Below are 18,506 nucleotides of genomic sequence, written 5' to 3' on the forward strand. Positions count from 1 at the left end.
ATTAACACATGAGTGATTTGTATGATGACCTTTACATGAACGGCTCAATGACAACAGAGAATGTGTGTCCCTCTCAGATCCCTCTTGTGATCTTTAAAAGAGAAAAGGAGCTGGCCAGGAAACTAGAGTTTGATGGTCTTTACATCACAGAGCAGCCTGCGGATGATGACATCAAAGGCCAGTGGGACAGACTGGTCCTCAACACACTGTAAGCATGGACAAACAAGCTCAGAGAAGTCCACCTATACCCACTAGTATTATTTCATCTCCTTTCAGAAAACTTTAGAGAGGAATCCTTGCTTAAATGATGCCTGTCTTTGGAACTCGGTACCATTTCCAATTGTTTATTCACAGCTCTTTCCCAAGCAACTACTGGGACAAGTTTGTTAAGCGAAAGGTAAGATGTTTTTTATTTTATTTTTATCTTAGAGGCTATGTGTGGATGAAGTTGGTTGAGTTGGTCTTTGGATGGAATGTTCTATGATGTGTCTGTGTGGCCAGGTCCTGGATAAGTATGGAGACATTTATGGCAGAGAAAGGATTGCAGAGCTCCTAGGCATGGATCTAGCCTCGTTGGATGTCAGTCAACAAACTGATAAGAAGCCGGAGGAACCCGACAATTCTACGTTGGCCAGGTATTAAGCAATGCTGTTATACTTCTCCAATCTTATAGGGAAGCTTTTCATTGGGTGGTTATTGAGGCCCTTAAAATAACTGTATTTTTAAACCTACTACACAAATATATGAAAGTCATTGAAGTAATCTTTTTCAGGTTTACGTCTATTGACTTCAAGTACCAGATCTGGAAATTTGGAGTTGTGTTCACAGATGGGGTAAGAGGGATTATAGATTAATCGTATCTTCTATTTTTGAGCTATATACATGCAGTGCATTTGGAAATTATTCAGACCCATTGACGTTGTCCACATGTTGTTACGTTACAGCCTTATTCTAAAATGGATTACATCTGTAAGGGAGTGTGTAACTGGCGGAAGGGAAGTCAGGCGCATGAGAGCAAATCTGGGTAATCAACAGAGCAGTTTTATTCATAAAACCACCAGGAACCAACACAATAAACAAATTGGTACAAAGCCGGTCGCGCACCAGAGAAAACGTGCACATGCACTTACAATAAACAATTTCGCACAAAGACATGGGGGGAACAGAGGGTTAAATACACAATATGTAATGAGGGAAATAAAGACAATGTGTGTGAGAAGACAAGACAAAACAAATGGAAAAGGAAAAGTGGATCGATGATGGCTAGAAGACCGGCGACACCAACCGCCGAGTGCTGTCCAAACAAGGAGAGGAACCGACTTCGGCGGAAGTCGTGACAACACCGTTTTTTCCCTCAACAATGTACACTCAATACCCTATAATTAAAAAGCGAAAACAGGTTTTTAGACATTTTTGTAAATGTATTAAAAATAATCTGACTATTTGCTATGAGAATCAAAATTGAGCTCAGGTGCACCCTGTTTCCATTGATCGTCCTTGAAATGTTTCTACAACTTGATTGAAGTCCATCGTTGGAAAATTCAATTGATTGGACATGATTTAGAAAGGCACACACCTGTCTAAATAATTTCCCACAGTTGACAGTGCATGTCAGAGCAAAAAACCAAGCCATGTCGAAGGAATTGTTTGTTGAGCTCCGAGACTAGATTGTGTCGACAGATCTGGGGAAGGGTACAAAAAAAATCTGCAGCATTGAAGGTCCCCAAGAAGAACACAGTGGCCTCCATCATTCTAAAATGGAACCACTAAGACTCTTCATAGAGCTGGCCGCCCGGCAAAACTGAGCAATCGGGGGAGAAGGGCCTTGGTCAGGGAGGTGATCAAGAACCCAATGGTCATTGACAGAGCTCCAGAGTTCCTCTGTGGTGATGGAAGAACCGTCCAGAAGGACAACCATCTCTGCAGCACTCCACCAATCAGGCCTTTGTGGTAGAGTGGCCAGACAGAAACCATTCCTCAGTAAAAGGCACATGACAGCCCTCTAGGAGTTTGCAAAAGGCACCTAAAGGACTCTCAGACCATGAGAAACAAGATTCTCTGGTCTGATGAAGCCAAGATTGAACTCTTTGGCCTGAATTGCTAAGCGTCACGTCTGGAGGAAACCTGGCACAATCCCCACGGTGAAGCATGGTGGTGGCAGCATCATGCTGTGGGGATGTTTTCAGCTGCAGGGACTGGGAGACTAGTCGAGGTAAAGATGAATGGAGTAAAGTACAGAGAGACCCTTGATGAAAACCTGCTCCAGAGCTCTAAAGACCTCAGACTGAGGTGAAGGTTCACCTTCAAACAGGACAACGACCCTAACCACACAGACAATAAAATGCAGCAGTGGCTTCTGAATGTCCTTGAGTGGCCCAGCCAGAGCACAGACTTGAACCCGAACGATCATCTCTGGAGAGACCTGAAAATAGTCGTCCCCATCCAACCTGACAGAACTTGAGAGGATCTGCAGAGAAGACTGGGGGAAACTCCCCAAATACAGGTGTGCCAAGCTTGTAGCGTCATACCCAAGACGACTCTAGGCTGTAAATGCTCCCAAAGGTGCTTCAACAAAGTACTGAATAAAGGGTCTGAATACCTATGTAAATGTAGAATAAGGCTGTAACGCAACAAAATGTGGAAAAAGTCAAGGGGTCTGAATACTTTCCAAATGCACTGTATGTCTTCATACTGTAAGTTGTAGACTTTAAACTGCATATTATTTCAATCTTATTCCCCCCCAGACTTTTCTCTACCTGTGTTGGTACACGATCATGTCCTTGCTTGGACATTACAACAACTTCTTCTATGCCTGTCACTTGCTGGACATAGCCATCGGTGTGAAGGATCTGCGTACTATCCTGTCCTCTGTCACCCACAATGGGAAACAAGTAAGAGCTGACCAGGAAGACTCTTCCAGCCTCCGTGCGTAGTGAATGTGTGGCTGATTCTACTCATTCCCTGTCTCCCTCCTAGCTCATGATGACATTGGGCTTGTTGGCAGTGGTGGTGTATCTCTACACTGTAGTGGCCTTTATCTTCTTCCGCAAGTTTTACAACAAGAGTGAAGATGAGGATGAGCCGGATATGAAATGTGACGACATGATGACTGTGAGTCAGGGTTTCTGTCTCTGGTCTGCTCTGTGTGGTATACAATATGTTGTATAGTGGAGTCTACTTACTCCTGCCCTGTATTCCATGTGCTCTCTTCCCTCCACTGTTCGTCAGTGCTACCTCTTCCATATATATGTGGGCGTGCGTGCTGGCGGTGGCATAGGGGACGAGATCGAGGACCCGGCGGGAGACGTGTACGAGCTCTACCGGGTCATCTTTGACATCACCTTCTTCTTCTTTGTCATTGTCATCCTGTTGGCCATCATCCAGGGTAAGGCACCCGTCCCTCTTATGCAGTCCAAAACACTACCCAACTACTGTACAGTATACCTCAAGCAAGGCCAATTTCTGTCTGGGCATACTGAATAGATGGAAGGAGATATCTAGTCATATTTCCATTCTCCAGTGAGGCTGTGAGCTTGTGTGCTACCTACAGGTCTGATCATTGATGCCTTCGGAGAGCTCAGAGACCAACAGGAGCAGGTTAAGGAAGACATGGAGGTAGAAATCATTCATTTTATTGATTTCCTCAGTTTTAGGTGAGAGAGTCAGATAGTTATGCACATACCAGCATCTTATCTACTGTTTCTGTTCATTTGATGCTTGTAGACCAAGTGCTTCATCTGTGGAATTGGAAGCGACTACTTTGATACGACGCCACACGGCTTCGAGACCCACACCTTGGAGGAACACAACTTGGCCAACTACATGTGAGTGTTCTCCCTGTCAGGCAGTCAACAGTGTGTGCCCATGTCCATCAGCCATCACAATGACCTGCCTGTCTGTCCTCTGCAGGTTCTTCTTAATGTACCTCATCAACAAAGATGAGACGGAGCACACTGGCCAGGTGAGTCTGTCTGTCAGTCCTTCTGTTTGGGACACCAAATACCTCGCCATTCATTTCAATTGGCTGTCTCTTCTTTTCACCCTCTATCCTACTGTCCTCTGTTGCAGGAGTCGTATGTGTGGAAGATGTACCAGGAGCGAGCGTGGGACTTCTTCCCTGCTGGCGACTGTTTCAGAAAGCAATATGAGGATCAGCTTGCATAACCATACTACTACAATTAGTAGGTTTAATAACATACTGTAACGTACTACTACAATTAGTAGGTTTAATAACATACTAAACCAGACTGAAATAGCTGTACTATACTGTAACCATACTAAACCAGACTGAAATAGCTGTAGTATACTGTAACCATACTAAACCAGACTGAAATAGCTGTACTATACTGTAACCACACTAAACCAGACTGAAATAGCTGTACTATACTGTAACCATACTAAAACAGACTGAAATAGCTGTACTATACTGTAACCATACTAAACCAGACTGAAATAGCTGTACTATACTGTAAATAGCCATACTAAAAAAACAGACTGAAATAGCTGTACTATACTGTAACCATACTAAAACAGACTGAGACTGAAATAGACTGAAATAGCTGTACTACTGTAACCATACTAAACTAAAACAGACTGAAATAGCTGTACTATACTGTAACCATACTAAAACAGACTGAAATAGCTGTACTATACTGTAACCATACTAAAACAGACTGAAATAGCTGTACTATACTGTAACCATACTAAAACAGACTGAAATAGCTGTACTATACTGTAACCATACTAAAACAGACTGAAATAGCTGTACTATACTAACCATACTAAACCAGACTGAAATAGCTGTAAACTGTAACCAGACTGAAATAGCTGTACTATACTGTAACCTACTAAACCAGACTGAAATAGCTGTACTACTGTAACCATACTAAACCAGACTGAAATAGCTGTACTATACTGTAACCATACTAAACCAGACTGAAATAGCTGTACTATACTGTAACCATACTAAACCAGACTGAAATAGCTGTACTATACTGTAACCATACTAAACCAGACTGAAATAGCTGTACTATACTGTAACCATACTAAACCAGACTGAAATAGCTGTACTATACTGTACAGACCAGGGGGAAGGCACATTTATAGTGCTAGACCAAAAGAGGGCTTTTGTCCCTCTTGTTCGAATAGGCCAAACACATGCAAACTAAATGACTGCATTTAGAAGATGTGTTTGTTACCATATCAATTCTTGAACTGGGTAAATGAATGTGGGAAATACTGAAGTGCATATGTAGCAATAACATACTTCAATCAATGTCATCTCTCACACATGGTGCACATTGTTTGTCTGTGTGTAGACAATACAAATGTACATTTCTGTCAAATTTCAGTGTCTAAATCATTTGAACAAACTTTATTAGTTGCATTGGTGTACTACTTTCTACTACAAGCCCAACTAGACTATAGTGGCTGGTACTTCTAATTTACATAATTATTAAGTAAGTATTTAAGTAACAAGGACTAAATACAAGTACAACATTTGTGACAGTTGCTTATTTTCTCTCTCTCTCTGAGTGGTCGTTTGGAGTGACTACGTGGGAGATAGTCACAGAGTACATCGATTTTTCCTTTAAAACAATGCACTCTGAGACTAATGACACAACAATCTCTGATAATATTTGACTATTCCGTTTGAATGTCCATCCCATTGGAACAGCTCTAAAACCACTCACAGTACGTTGAATGTCCATCCCATTGGAACAGCTCTAAAACCACTCACAGTATGTTGAATGTCCATCCCATTGGAACAGCTCTAAAACCACTCACAGTACGTTGAATCTCCATCCCATTGGAACAGCTCTAAAACCACTCACAGTATGTTGAATGTCCATCCCATTGGAACAGCTCTAAAACCACTCACAGTTGAATGTCCATCCCATTGTTGAGTGCCGAATGTATTGAGTGCTTTTTCTTTAAATGCTCTTCAACTGCTACTTTTCAACTGACAACATTTGTGTTGCAAACCCTACAGCTTTTCCTGAAACATTCTCTCTCGGTTTAATGATGAATAATAATGTTGATTATTCTTATTTTTCTCAATAGAACTAATTATGGTTACTGTGCTGTTAACGTAGTAACTAGGGATTGTGTATATTTTTGTTTATTCAATGTTTTTTAATGCCAACTCTAGTCTGTGAACACTAGGAATGCATTATTGTATCCAATACATTGTTTAGTTTACAAGAACTCACAACTTTGTGTTCTTAAAACAAAGATTGGTTTATTAATGAGTTTGTTCATTGGTTTATTAAATAAAGGTATTGATGCACTTGCAGTTTGATGTAGCTTTCTTTCAGTAGATGATTATACCAATTTATAACACACAGTCGCTGCCAATGAATTAGGTGATTTGATTTCTAAACTTAATATTGTGAATATATTTAGCATGTGATTATATTAGTAATAATTTACTGTAGTGTATGTGCACAACAAATCAATGATTTCATTAGAGCTTGTTCATTTGACTACACAACAGTATTTCAATAAAAAGTTAATTTCAGTCCACATTTGTCAGTATTTCTATACAACCACTGGTAGTCACTGTGTATTTTCTCTAAGCCTCACTGCCTGAACACCCTACGGTCCCATCCTTGACCTGTCCATCCAGCAGGAGAGAGGAGGAGTTCAGCCTGGAGCTGAAAAGTGGGGCTCGAAGAGGAGGCCATCCAGCTCATGCTGTCCACAGAGTCATTGAGATAGGGCTGGGCCTTGTGCTGAGGGCTGTCCACAGAGTCATTGAGATAGGGCTGGGCCTTGTGCTGAGGGCTGTCCACAGAGTCATTGAGATAGGGCTGGGCCTTGTGCTGAGGGCTGTCCGTAGAGTCATTGAGATAGGGCTGGGCCTTATGCTGAGGGCTGTCCACAGAGTCATTGAGATAGGGCTGGGCCTTGTGCTGAGGGCTGTCCACAGAGTCATTGAGATAGGGCTGGGCCTTGTGCTGAGGGCTGTCCACAGAGTCATTGAGATAGGGCTGGGCCTTGTGCTGAGGGCTGTCCACAGAGTCATTGAGATAGGGCTGGGCCTTGTGCTGAGGGCTGTCCACAGAGTCATTGAGATAGGGCTGGGCCTTGTGCTGAGGGCTGTCCACAGAGTCATTGAGATAGGGCTGGGCCTTGTGCTGAGGGCTGTCCGTAGAGTCATTGAGATAGGGCTGGGCCTGTGCTGAGGGCTGTCCGTAGAGTCATTGAGATAGGGCTGGGCCTTGTGCTGTCCGTAGAGTCATTGAGATAGGGCTGGGCCTGTGCTGAGGGCTGTCCGTAGAGTCATTGAGATAGGGCTGGGCCTTGTGCTGAGGGCTGTCCGTAGAGTCATTGAGATAGGGCTGGCCTTGTGCTGAGGGCTGTCCGTAGAGGGCAGAGAACATAGCGTTCTGCATGATCATGATGATTATGATCATTCACCTGGATTGTTTCCAGATTGCCCATGTTCTTCCAGTAGGATGGGTGAGGCAGTCCAAAGGTCTCCCAGCCCCCAAACAGAGAGCCTGAGGGCTCTTCCATGTTGACATAGAGCAGGTAATCTGCCTCCTCCTGCTCAGGCATCTCCTCCAGGGCTTTCTCCAGGTCACAGCGCAGAGAGGGGAACCCTGGGCGGTCCTTAGGACTCAGCAGCCAGCAGGAGAACATCAGGAAGTAGCTGCAGTATGAAGGAGAGGAGGGGATGACTGAGGCTTATACAACACGAGAAAAAATAAACACCATATCAGGTACTCCACGAAGGTTACGTTGCATCTACTGTATACCAGCAAATAATGATAATTCAGTGAACCAACTCATACTATTCAAGGATTTGTGTGTACAGATCCAGAACTAGAAACTCACATGGTGTCTAGGCAGCCAGGGGGCTGTTTGAGGCGGTTGCCCTGCCTAAGGTAGTCGTAGATCTCACTGTTTTCCACTCCAGGGTAGGGCGTCACGTAGTCACTCCAAACGACCACTCAGAGAGAGAGATAATAAGCAACTGTCACAAATGTTGTACTTGTATTTAGTCCTTGTTACTGAAAATATTTACGTACTTACTTAATACTAACTTGATTACTTATGTAAATAAGGTATTTCTGTTTTGCAAAAATGTCTAAAAACCTTTTTCCCCTCTATCTGAAGGGTCTGAATACTTTCTGAATGCACTGTATGTCGAAGGACTTTAAAACACGAATACAGAGGTGTACATGGAGCACATCATGTAGCCAGACCAAGTCAGGAAGGATATCTCACCACATCACTCTTGGTGGTGTAAACTCTGCCTACCAGGCTCTCGATGGCTAACCATTTCACTGGCATCTTTGAAATGCGTCCTTGTCTACAGTAGTCCCCCGTTTATAGATCTTCTTAGAAAGGCCAAAATCTGCCACACAGACAGTCATATTCTCATTCAGCCTGCAGGACAGTTATGTGCAACATAATAAACACTGTATTGTTACTTGTATCACTCAACATGCAAGACTTTCACAGAAAAAAATATTGAAGAGTATGTGTGAGAAAGAGTGGAACACATTGACAAAAGAGAGGTGAGAATCCTCACATGCAGTTTTGCGCTGCCAAGTCTATGGATGAACCTCTTGTTGCTCAGGTATTCCATCCCCCGTGCGATGTCTGTCATGAACTTCACCAGCATCTGAGAAGGCAGGGACTGATGGATGGAGAGGAGACGGGAAGGATTAGATAAGGCAGTTTTCTCCAACAGGGGGTGCTATACAGCAGCACAAATGGAAAATGCATAAAAGGAGAAAGGCCACACTGCTAAAATGTATTTGTTTAACAAAAACTTTACGATCTGTTTGGGAGGGAAGGGAACTGACCAAAGGATTGTCCCCAAGTCTAGAGTAGAGCAGGAAACTGTGCAGGTCTCCATGCTTCATATAGGGCAAGATGACTACAGGGGAGGGGTAGTCTCCTCTCTCTGCTGCCTGCAGACACACCCCTACAGGGAGGACGGGGAATTAAAGAAGGAATCCAGTCAAACGGTTAGGAGTTTATAACACAACCATATCAGAAACTTGGTTATTGACCACATTTGACCACGTTATTGACCTCTCATGATGTTGGGGTGGTCAAACTCCTTCATACAAGCAGCCTCCCCGAGGAAGTCCTCCATCTCAGTGCGAGTGAAGATGGAAACTAAGAGAAGGTGAGAGGGAGGAGAAGGTGACTCAGGTAAAATATGGGAGAGGCATGGTGGCAACTGACACTGACACTGAACTGACACTAAACCAGTGGTTCCCAAACTGTGGGGCGCGCCTGCGAGGGGTCGGCAGGGGGGAACTCAGTCCAGCTTTCAACTTACTCTTGAACATTGTAAAAGTAGAATGCACAAGGTGACATTTCTATATAAGTGCATCATCAGTTCCTCTTGTCATGTCAGTCATTTCATACCTTAGAGAGCTATTTATAAATTGTCAGAAATGTCCAGATCAACTCGCCCATATTTATTTAGCTAGGTTTTGTTGTAATGTTCGAGTCACTCAAATATCACATCAATACACCTTAGACATGACAAAATGTGTAGAATTGCAGGACATATGCTTTAAACCTGCTAAATGTTCTCTCCGCCAACAAGAGCGGTGTGAACAGTTTGTGTCATGAACAGAGCTTGTACCATAGAAAGAGATGTGGCGTGCCTGCAGGGGGAATGTTCCCCAATACTGTAAGGTGGGCCTGCGGGAAAACGTTTGGGATCACCTGATTTAGACCGTTTTCCATTTTTATTGTAATAAATCAACTAAAAGGTGTAGGTGCCTTGACCCCTAGAAATACTAGCAGTATGATTTGTATTCTGTTCTCAATTAAATCCAAAGATTTGTGTTAACAGCCAGATCACGACACTACTCTGCTTCTCCACATGTGGCACAGAACAACATTGAGCAACAGAATGAAATCCAAGCCTCAACATCTGTTCCTGAACTCTCACCCTGCACGACACATCATTTGATTCCAATCATTCACTTAAATAACTAATATATCCGCTCATCCTGAACTGTTTCTCTTATGTCACTGGAATGGCAACTCACATGTGGCTTCATTTGACTGCCGATTGTAGGTGCGTCCTGCACTGTATCTCACCACAAAATCCCCACCAGCGTTCCTCATAGGGTAAAATGTCTTCCTGTTGCACACACAGATGGTTTAAATGAATCATCTGACAGTAATGAAAAACAATGGAACAAAGTGATACAGGGACAGTGGTGTAAAGCACTTAAATAAAAAAACTATTTATATTTTTGACAACTTTTACTTTTACTTCCCCTCATTCCTAAAGAAAATAATGTACTTTCACTCCATACATTTTCGCTTACACCCAGAAGTACTCGTTACATTTTGAATGCTTAGTAGAATAGGAAAATGGCTCAATTCACATACTTATCAAGAGAACATCCCTGGGCATCCCTACTGCCTCTGATCTGGCGGACTCACTAAACACCAATGCTTCATTTGTAAGTTATGTCTGTTATGTGCCCTTGGCTGTCCGTAAATGTATATTTTTATTTATTTTACTAGGCAAGTCAGTTAAGAACAAATTCTTATTCTCAATGACAGTCTAGGAACAGTGGTTTAACTGCCTGTTCAGGGGCAGAACGACAGATTTGTACCTTGTCAGCTTGCGGAATTGTAACCTTGTCAGCTTGGGGATTTGAACTTGCAACCTTCCGGTTACTAGTCCAACGCTCTAACCACTAGGCCACCCTGTCACCCCATATTGCTTAATATAAGCCATTTTAAATTATTTACACTTTTACTTTTGATACTTAAGTATATTTTTGCAATTACATTTATTTTGAATAATAATTTTAGACTTTTACTCAAGTAGAATTTTACTGGATGACTTTTACTTGAGTCATTTTCTATTAAGGTATCTATACTTTTAGTCAAGTATGACAATTGGGTACTTTTTCCACCACTGTACAGGGAGAACTATAGTTACATACCCAAAGCATGTCTCTCTTTGTCTCAATATAATTGCATATACGATGAACCCTATCAAGGCCAGACTGACAGCAATCCCCATAACCACATACCACCAATGCCAGGAGAACGACTGATGAAGGGACATATCTAAAACAGAGGAAAGAGAGGTATGTCAGCTACAGTATGTCAGACACCATAATGTGCTACCGATTAAATCAACCTAGAAAACACAGCCCCTCAAATATTCATTTTGAATCTCCTGCTGTTTTCCCTTCTCCTTGACCCATCACAGCCATCCTGTTGTCTCCCTCGGTTCTGTCCAGACTGACCAGGGTGCTTCTGTTTGAGGGATTGGACTGGGCTCCAGGGGCCGCAACCTGCAACAGTACAGGCACTCACACTCAAGGACACACTGCCCAGGAGGCTAGAGAGAGAGATAGCTAGCTCAGAGGACTGAACTGACTCCATAACAGCCTAAGACAGGGAAAAAGAACAACAGTAAAGATACCCATTACACTGTGTGTGTGTGTGTGTGTGTGTGTGTGTGTGTGTGTGTGTGTGTGTGTGTGTGTGTGTGTGTGTGTGTGTGTGTGTGTGTGTGTGTGTGTGTGTGTGTGTGTGTGTGTGTGTGTACCTGGGGCATGTTAGCAGTGAGGTATTCCACTCTGTAGCCCGTCTCTCTCCCTCCAACCCTCTGTCTGTCTTTCCCTCTGCCTCTATCCCTCCAACCTTCTGTCTGTCTCTCCCTCTATCCCTCCAACCCTCTGTCTGTCTCTCCCTCTGCCTAAGCACCTCTGACTCCTGTTGAGAGATGTACTGTAGGTGAGAGGGATAAGATATCTTTCCAAAATATTCCTGTACATCTTTTTGGGGAGGTCGGGAACATGTGCTCTATTTACAACACAAAGTATAGCACACACACACACACACCTTGAAGATCTGTGCCACCTCATGCGTGTGCATGCTATCTTCAGATAAAGAGACAGAGTAAAGAGTCTAAATGGTTAGGTTACACAAAGACCTCAGATTCCTGAGTCTTCCACTGCATGCAACATCAAACGTACGGAAAGAACCAGTACAATGTCTTTTTTCTCTCCTCCACACAGTCGACATTGTGTAGTTAATCAAATCAAATGAATCCAAACATACATTCTCACAGCACAAGAAGGGTGTTTTATTTCAACTCTAAAATCTGGTTACTGATTTGATTGAATTGCCGTTTTTCCTGACTACTGTCACGCCCTGACCTTAAGAGAGCCTTTTTTATTCTCTATTTGGTTAGGTCAGGGTGTGACTTGGGTGGGAAAATCTATGTTTCTATTTCTTTGTTGGCCTAGTATGGTTCCCAATCAGAGGCAGCTGTTTATCGATTGGAGATCATACTTAGGAAGCCCTTTTTCCCACCTTAGATTGTGGGATCTTGTTTGTGTGTAGTTGCTTTCTGCACTGCATGTAGCTTTACGTTCGTTTTTGTGTTTTTTTTTGTTTCATTTTAAATAAAAGTAAAATGTACGCCTACCACGCTGCACCTTGGTCCGCTCATTTCAACGAACGTGACAACTTCATTTTACTTCAGGAAAATGATTTATAGGCCAGCATGTGTTGATGTGCACTACACCACTGTGGTAGTGGCTGTTTCCCCTTTCTCTTCGAAAGTCTCTCTTTCCCTTTTTCACAAGCATGTCTACATTGCAGACTGTGGAAAGCATGAGAAAAAACGCTTCTCCTCGAGCCTTAATTCAAACACACTGTGGCATTATGGACACAGCAGGATTGCACCACCTCTGCCAAACCATGAACGGACAATGTTTAATTAATGTGTTTCCCTCCTGCTCTCAGTACCTCCTCCTTCACTCAGGCAGCTCGCTCAACATATAGGTTTATATTGAAAATACTGAGGATGGAGCGGAGGTGTGTTCCTACGGGCAAACTTGACTGTCTATTACCATCTCAGAGGAATAGCACTGACAATCTTTATTTCATGTCGGGTCCCTATCTATTCAGTTTATTTGATCAAAAAACACTTGAGAATGTTTAACCAATTCCCAAATAGTTTTTTCAAGAACAATCTTTGTTCCAAAACCAGTCTTTCACAGCGTGTCACTCAACTGAGACGACTCTCGTTGCTCCTCCCATATTTCCTGTATGTCTCTGAGCTCTGCTACATAGGTGTTGTTGCACTTGTTGAATTCCCTTATTGTAAGTCACTCAGGATGGAATCATCTGCCAAAAGGACTAAGAAATTTAGAAGTGAATACAAATAACTATCACGTCAACTCCCGCTCCAGCGCTCAACGTCACCGGTCTACTAACCACTTGTCCTGGCAACCCATCTTTACACATACCTGGCAACCATCATTATGCACACCTCGTCTCATCGGTCACACCTGAACTTCATTAATCCCTTGATTACTTATCCTTTATATAGCACTCTTTTGTTATTAGTGTCAGGACGCTGTTACGAACTCGGGTCTCCAGTGTGAGAAACAGTCACTTAGTAAACTGAGCCACTAATAGTCGGCAGAAGCCAGAAGATGAGGCAGACACAGCAGTACTAGAGACGGTGATTTAATAAAGAAAAAAGATCTTCAGGCAAAAATATAAATCCACAACGTCAAAAGTCATTCCAAGAGAAAAAATGTATATCCTCCAAGACACAAGGAAAATCCACAAAGTGGTAAGAACAGCAGGGAAAAAAACAAACCTCAAAAGAATAATCAAAAATAAACAAGAACAAAACCAGAGTACCTCAAGAAAATCCAACTAGAGAAACAAAAGTTCACAGCATGGCTGGGTGCTAACATACAAACACAGAGCAAAGAACTGAGGAACACTAAGGGTTTAAATACATTCAAGGGAAATGAGACACAGGTGCAACTAATAACTAAAACGAGGGAAGAACAAAAGGGTCAAAAAAGCACAATGGGGGCATCTAGTGACCAAAACCTGAACAATCTTGGCCAAATCCTGACAATTAGTCATCAGGTAGTATTGTTTTTTTCCCATGTCAGACGCTTCTCGTGTTTTGTATTGCTCCATGTTCGTTGTTATTAAACTCACTAACTGCACCTGCTTCCTGACTCCCTGCATCTACGTTATAATAACGAAAAACCTTAGTAATAGAATATTATAAACACTGATGGGTTGTGGGTAGAAGATTGTGGCGTACAGCTTACCTCCTTCAGCTGTGTGCAGTGTTACCCATGGTGTCCACGGGGAAGCACCTTGACTACTACGGCAAGCCACCCTCACGTCATAGAAGGTGTAGGGCTTCAGTTCAGGGATCAGGTGCTGAGCAGGTGGTACATAGACATTCTGATTATGGATCAGGAGATTACGCAACGTGTTTGCGGTCAGGACCAGACGAAGCTGCCTGAAATATCAACCACGGTACACTGAGTGCATAAAACATTAATACCACTTTCACCTGGATTCACCTGGTCAGTCTATGTCATGGAAAGAGCAGGGGTTCATAATGTTTTATACCCTGTGTATAACTCATGAGCAGTTACTTTTATATTGGCTCGGTATCTAGACTATTCTATAGTCAGTCACGCCAGTTTCTTGGGTTAGTCTTACCTGTATAGAGCACACAGAGACAGGATATACCCCTCCAAAGCCAGGCTCCCAGGAGATGTGTAGGGAAGAGTTGGTGACCTCTACAACTTGGATTTTCTGTGCCTGGGAGGGAACCACTATTCCAAGACAGAAAGAGAGATAGTCATGGATAAAAACCAATCCCATCGGCATGTTAAGTAATGTCTGTTGCACCCCTTGCCCTGTTGGTACGGACCTGGTACAGTTCCAGAGGCTGAGACAGCCACACCTTTACTGTTGTGTGCTTCACAGGAGAAGCTACTGGTATGGTTGAGGCCTAAATGGTGACAGTCAGAGAGGTGGTCAGTGATATAATGAATGCTTTTGATTTTATCAACACTGTTTAATGAAAGAATTGTCTCTAAAAAGATGTTTTACATCCCACAATACATAACAACAGAAATGCTTTTTCCTCGTGTCACTATGTAAATGTTTTCTTTTTTATCTTTAACTCTTCATTGTTGGAAAAGGACCATTAAATCAGCATTTCTCTGTTAGTCTACACCTGTTGTTTACAAAGTATGTGACAAATACAATTTGATTTGATTTTGATTTGTTCTACGTGTGGCATGCAAATAAGACAGTCTTTGCCTGTGATATTGAGAGTAGAGGGAGAATGGGACACTGGGTCCTGTATTGTGTTGAGTGGTCCTCCGTTCTGCAGCCAGATGATCCTGACTGGTTCTGGAGGCCCATGGGCCAAACACTGCAGGCTGAGGCTAACAGTAGCCACCACTGTCACGTCATGAGGCTTCACTGAGAAATGTGGGATTCCTTGAAAAGATTATGAAATTTCAGTAAAATTTTGTAGAATATAGACAGACATTTGATTAAAACAAGAAAAGGGACACTTTACCCTCCAGCTGAATGTGCCCCTCCTGAGACATCAAGTCCTTCCTCCCAACTGTTGCCATACAACAGTATCTCCCAATGTCTGACAGCTTCACATGATCAATTCTGAGGACAGACAGACAAGACATATAACTAAAAATAAGATGCATTGTTGTTCTGACTGACGTAACGTAAACACACAGAGAGAGTCATACTGTCTCAGGAAAGACCTGAGTTCACTGATGGTCAGCCAACCTCCTTCAGTGACAGGCACTTGCACTTGATTGGTGTCAGCGTAATCCAGGGATTGACTGTCCCTCAACCACACCACACCCGGAGGCTCCTCTCCACCCCCCATCTCCCTGGAGAGTACAGAGCACCTGTAGCGGCTTACCCAGGGATAATGTTACGTGGGCCGGGCTCTTCAAAAATTGAAAAACTTCATTTAAAAAAACAGGTGGGACACCCACAACACCTCTGAATGTTAAACTGATATTCAGTGACTATTGCTTTTAATTCATTCATAGATTAATAAATACCAAAGTTCATTAGGAGAAGCATGAGTTAAGAGTAGTTTAACATTAAATAGAGAGTAAAATTGTATTGTCAATTCCATTTAATACTAGCCTACAGATGTAGGATCTTAATTTGATCGCCCTCTTGCAAGAGAACTTTACCGCACTGCAGGAACTATAAAACTTGAAGTGTATTTGAGGTTTTAAAAGGCTTCCGAAGTTTGTAATTTGATGTGATTTTCCGTACGAAAAAATGTATCAAACCCTACAAAAATGTTCATGAATTATAATCCACGTAATAATTAACATTTTCTGTTGCTGCAGGATTCTTTCCTGTTGAAGCAAACTGGCTCAAATTAAAAACCTACATCTGTAACTATATCAGTCTAAAACCTTTGTAAGTAAGATAAACCATAATGAAGGAAAAACATATACATATACTTTTAAAAAGGTTTTTCAAATAATAAAATATACGTTATGACAGCGCCTCCGTTATCGTCCATGCTGACTCACCTGGCCCTGTAGCTATATCCATCAACAGAAGAACAAATAACGCCACACACCCTCCGCTGCCGTTCTTCCTCGTTCAGGTTTGCTCTTGGAGAAGAAGATTACTCTCTACTATGCCTCAGACATATTTACACGATTCCTGGCAAGAATTAGTCATCTTCCTCGCACAGTATCCAGATGTTAGACTTTATTTCATGAAGGTTTCAGCTGCTTACCAAAAAAAGTATACGTTACACTATGCCATGGGAATTCTTGAAATAGTTTTGCTCCTGCGAGGAGTCGAATTAAAATATAGGATACATCAAATCCAGCTAGTTTAGTTTGTAATAAGCAAATAGTGCGCGAGTAGTAGACAGTCTCAACATGGGTTGAATTACTCTATGGGCAAACTTTAGCTCTTTCCCTCCATTACTCCTCCCTCCCTTCTCTTCACTTACTTTATTGACCGTCATGCACACTCAACCGTTGAAGAAACACTCCTCGACCGAATTTGGGAAAGCCTGCTCCATAATGAATGGAATTCTATAGTATTCCAATTCAATATTTCAAGGAAAAAATGATTGTGTGTGTGTAAGTGTCTGTCATGGAATAAACGTGGCAAAAACAAATGTAGACATTAACCACTGGGCAAAAAAAGGTTGAATCAACATTGTTTCCACATCTAAATCCACTGTCATAACATGATATACCAGTCAGCTGAGAAAACAGTAAAATGGTCAATAACATTATTATCTTAGAGGCAGCAGACTTTACACATGCAAAAACAAATGTATAGGCCTACTTTTTTATCGTTAACTAATTTAAGGGGCACATTTCAGTCCTCAAGACTAGCCGGATGTGTTCTAAAATGAGGAAACAGAGGATTTAGTAGTAGGCTATTTCCTGGTTTTGACTAAGTGGTGTACAGCTACGACCAGAAGTGACTTTTATGTAGCATGTTAATAGAACTTACGCAGCAAGTTAGGAGAATTAACGTAGTAGGTTAGGAAACCAGTTTAAGGTTATCTAAAACGTTCTCATAACCTGCCATGAAAAGTCACTTTCTGGCTGTACTCCATCTAGTCACAACCCTATTTCATGGCAACATAAAAAACATTCAACATACAGTCCATGGGGTATTATTGCGCCCTTGTGGACGTTCTTAGAATCACAACACTGCAATAAAATGTCCTAAACCAGAACAGCATAATCTCATGCCATAGCAGTGCTCTTCAATCATAGTCCTTGGGGTTCATCGATGGCTAATACTACCTGATTCAAATAATCAACTAATAATTATCAAGCCTAAAATGAACCTTGTTTGACGGTGGGCCGGAGCAAAAGCCTTACACACCCTGTTGGTCCTCAGAGCCAGGCTTGAAAAACAAGATGTTATACATGATCTCTCATCTGGATATTCAAATAATGAATGACAGAAAAGCACATCTTCGTATGAAAGAATATGCTAGCATATGATAAAGGATGGATGCACGTATGAGAAAACTTAATGTCAGTTTTCATTGTTAAAGTTCTTATGAACAACAAACAAATCAAATGTTTATCTGCAGAGATGTGAATGACTGTTATCCTGCAGCAAAATGCTTAAGGTCTGTTCCATGTATGATATTTCAAAACCATATGGGATTGATGCTGCAACATTCACATAGGCTATTATAGATTAACATGGAATCAGTCTGTCCATTCCTATTTCCCACAAACCATCTGTGGAGAGATACAGCAATCCCCTGCGGCCGCCATAATCTGGGGTCAAAGGCCAGTGAGGGATTGTCAATGTGATCTCATTGCACCCTACCACAGGGGGTTGTTGTTGACTTCACATGAAAGTGTTAATGGGATTAAGATTAAGAAATACACCAATTATTGAGGATTTAAATCACTGTACATGTTTTAGTGATTGAGAACTTGAATCACTGAGTCATAGTACATGTTTTAGTGATTGAGGACTTAAATCACTGAGTCATGGTGCAAGTGTTAGTTATTTTAGTGCATGCAAGTATCGATAGGAAATACTATCAAGTGGCTCAAGAGAAGAGAGGAGCTGGTGGTTATGTACCATGTCAGTAATAGCACAATAGACAGTACAGATTATATGTGCTTTACCCAGTGAATGCGTGCTTTCTGTAATTCTAT

The 18,506-nt window shown here is 42.1% G+C and overlaps 2 protein-coding genes and 1 pseudogene across 3 annotated transcripts in view; 1 reads left to right on the forward strand and 2 right to left on the reverse strand.

Annotated features, from left to right (window-relative positions):
- LOC124006950 (ryanodine receptor 1-like) overlaps nt 1-4,467 on the forward strand; it is a 102,285-nt gene extending 97,818 nt beyond the window's left edge. The window contains exons 96-106 of the mRNA XM_046317142.1: nt 78-208; nt 355-397; nt 502-635; nt 773-833; nt 2,745-2,891; nt 2,977-3,111; nt 3,229-3,385; nt 3,551-3,615; nt 3,724-3,824; nt 3,910-3,961; nt 4,069-4,467. Of these exons, the coding sequence (XP_046173098.1) occupies nt 78-208; nt 355-397; nt 502-635; nt 773-833; nt 2,745-2,891; nt 2,977-3,111; nt 3,229-3,385; nt 3,551-3,615; nt 3,724-3,824; nt 3,910-3,961; nt 4,069-4,164 (1,122 nt within the window). The 3' untranslated portion in view covers nt 4,165-4,467. The remainder of the gene's footprint in view (nt 1-77; nt 209-354; nt 398-501; nt 636-772; nt 834-2,744; nt 2,892-2,976; nt 3,112-3,228; nt 3,386-3,550; nt 3,616-3,723; nt 3,825-3,909; nt 3,962-4,068) is intronic.
- Nucleotides 4,468-7,124: 2,657 nt separating this feature from the next.
- On the reverse strand, nt 7,125-16,828 carry LOC124006882 (annotated as a pseudogene).
- LOC124007455 (tyrosine-protein kinase receptor UFO-like) lies at nt 9,038-11,164 on the reverse strand. 2 transcript variants are annotated; one of them, XM_046318030.1, is made up of 3 exons: nt 10,944-11,164; nt 10,029-10,123; nt 9,038-9,138 (listed from the first exon to the last, which is right to left on the reverse strand). In XM_046318030.1, exons 1-3 carry the CDS (start codon nt 11,066-11,068, stop codon nt 9,044-9,046), a joined length of 315 nt encoding a protein of 104 aa, XP_046173986.1. In that variant the 5' UTR covers nt 11,069-11,164; the 3' UTR covers nt 9,038-9,043. The 2 variants fall into 2 exon arrangements, with proteins under 2 accessions (XP_046173986.1, XP_046173987.1); XM_046318031.1 differs by having other exon boundaries at nt 11,034-11,160.
- Nucleotides 16,829-18,506: the final 1,678 nt, after the last annotated feature.

The sequence above is a fragment of the Oncorhynchus gorbuscha genome, linkage group LG20, assembly GCF_021184085.1.
Source record: "Oncorhynchus gorbuscha isolate QuinsamMale2020 ecotype Even-year linkage group LG20, OgorEven_v1.0, whole genome shotgun sequence".
NCBI lineage: Eukaryota > Metazoa > Chordata > Actinopteri > Salmoniformes > Salmonidae > Oncorhynchus > Oncorhynchus gorbuscha.

Bases quoted from the DNA above. Each gene is read 5' to 3' on its own strand.
- LOC124007455 (XM_046318030.1), bottom strand. From the start codon at position 11,068: ATGTCCCTTCATCAGTCGTTCTCCTGGCATTGGTGGTATGTGGTTATG. The intron at 10,124-10,943 runs GTATGTAACTAT...TGTGTGCAACAG, and splicing joins CAAAGAGAGACATGCTTTGG to GAAGACATTTTACCCTATGA. The intron at 9,139-10,028 runs GTGAGTTGCCAT...ACCTTCTCTTAG, and splicing joins GCAGTCAAATGAAGCCACAT to TTTCCATCTTCACTCGCACT.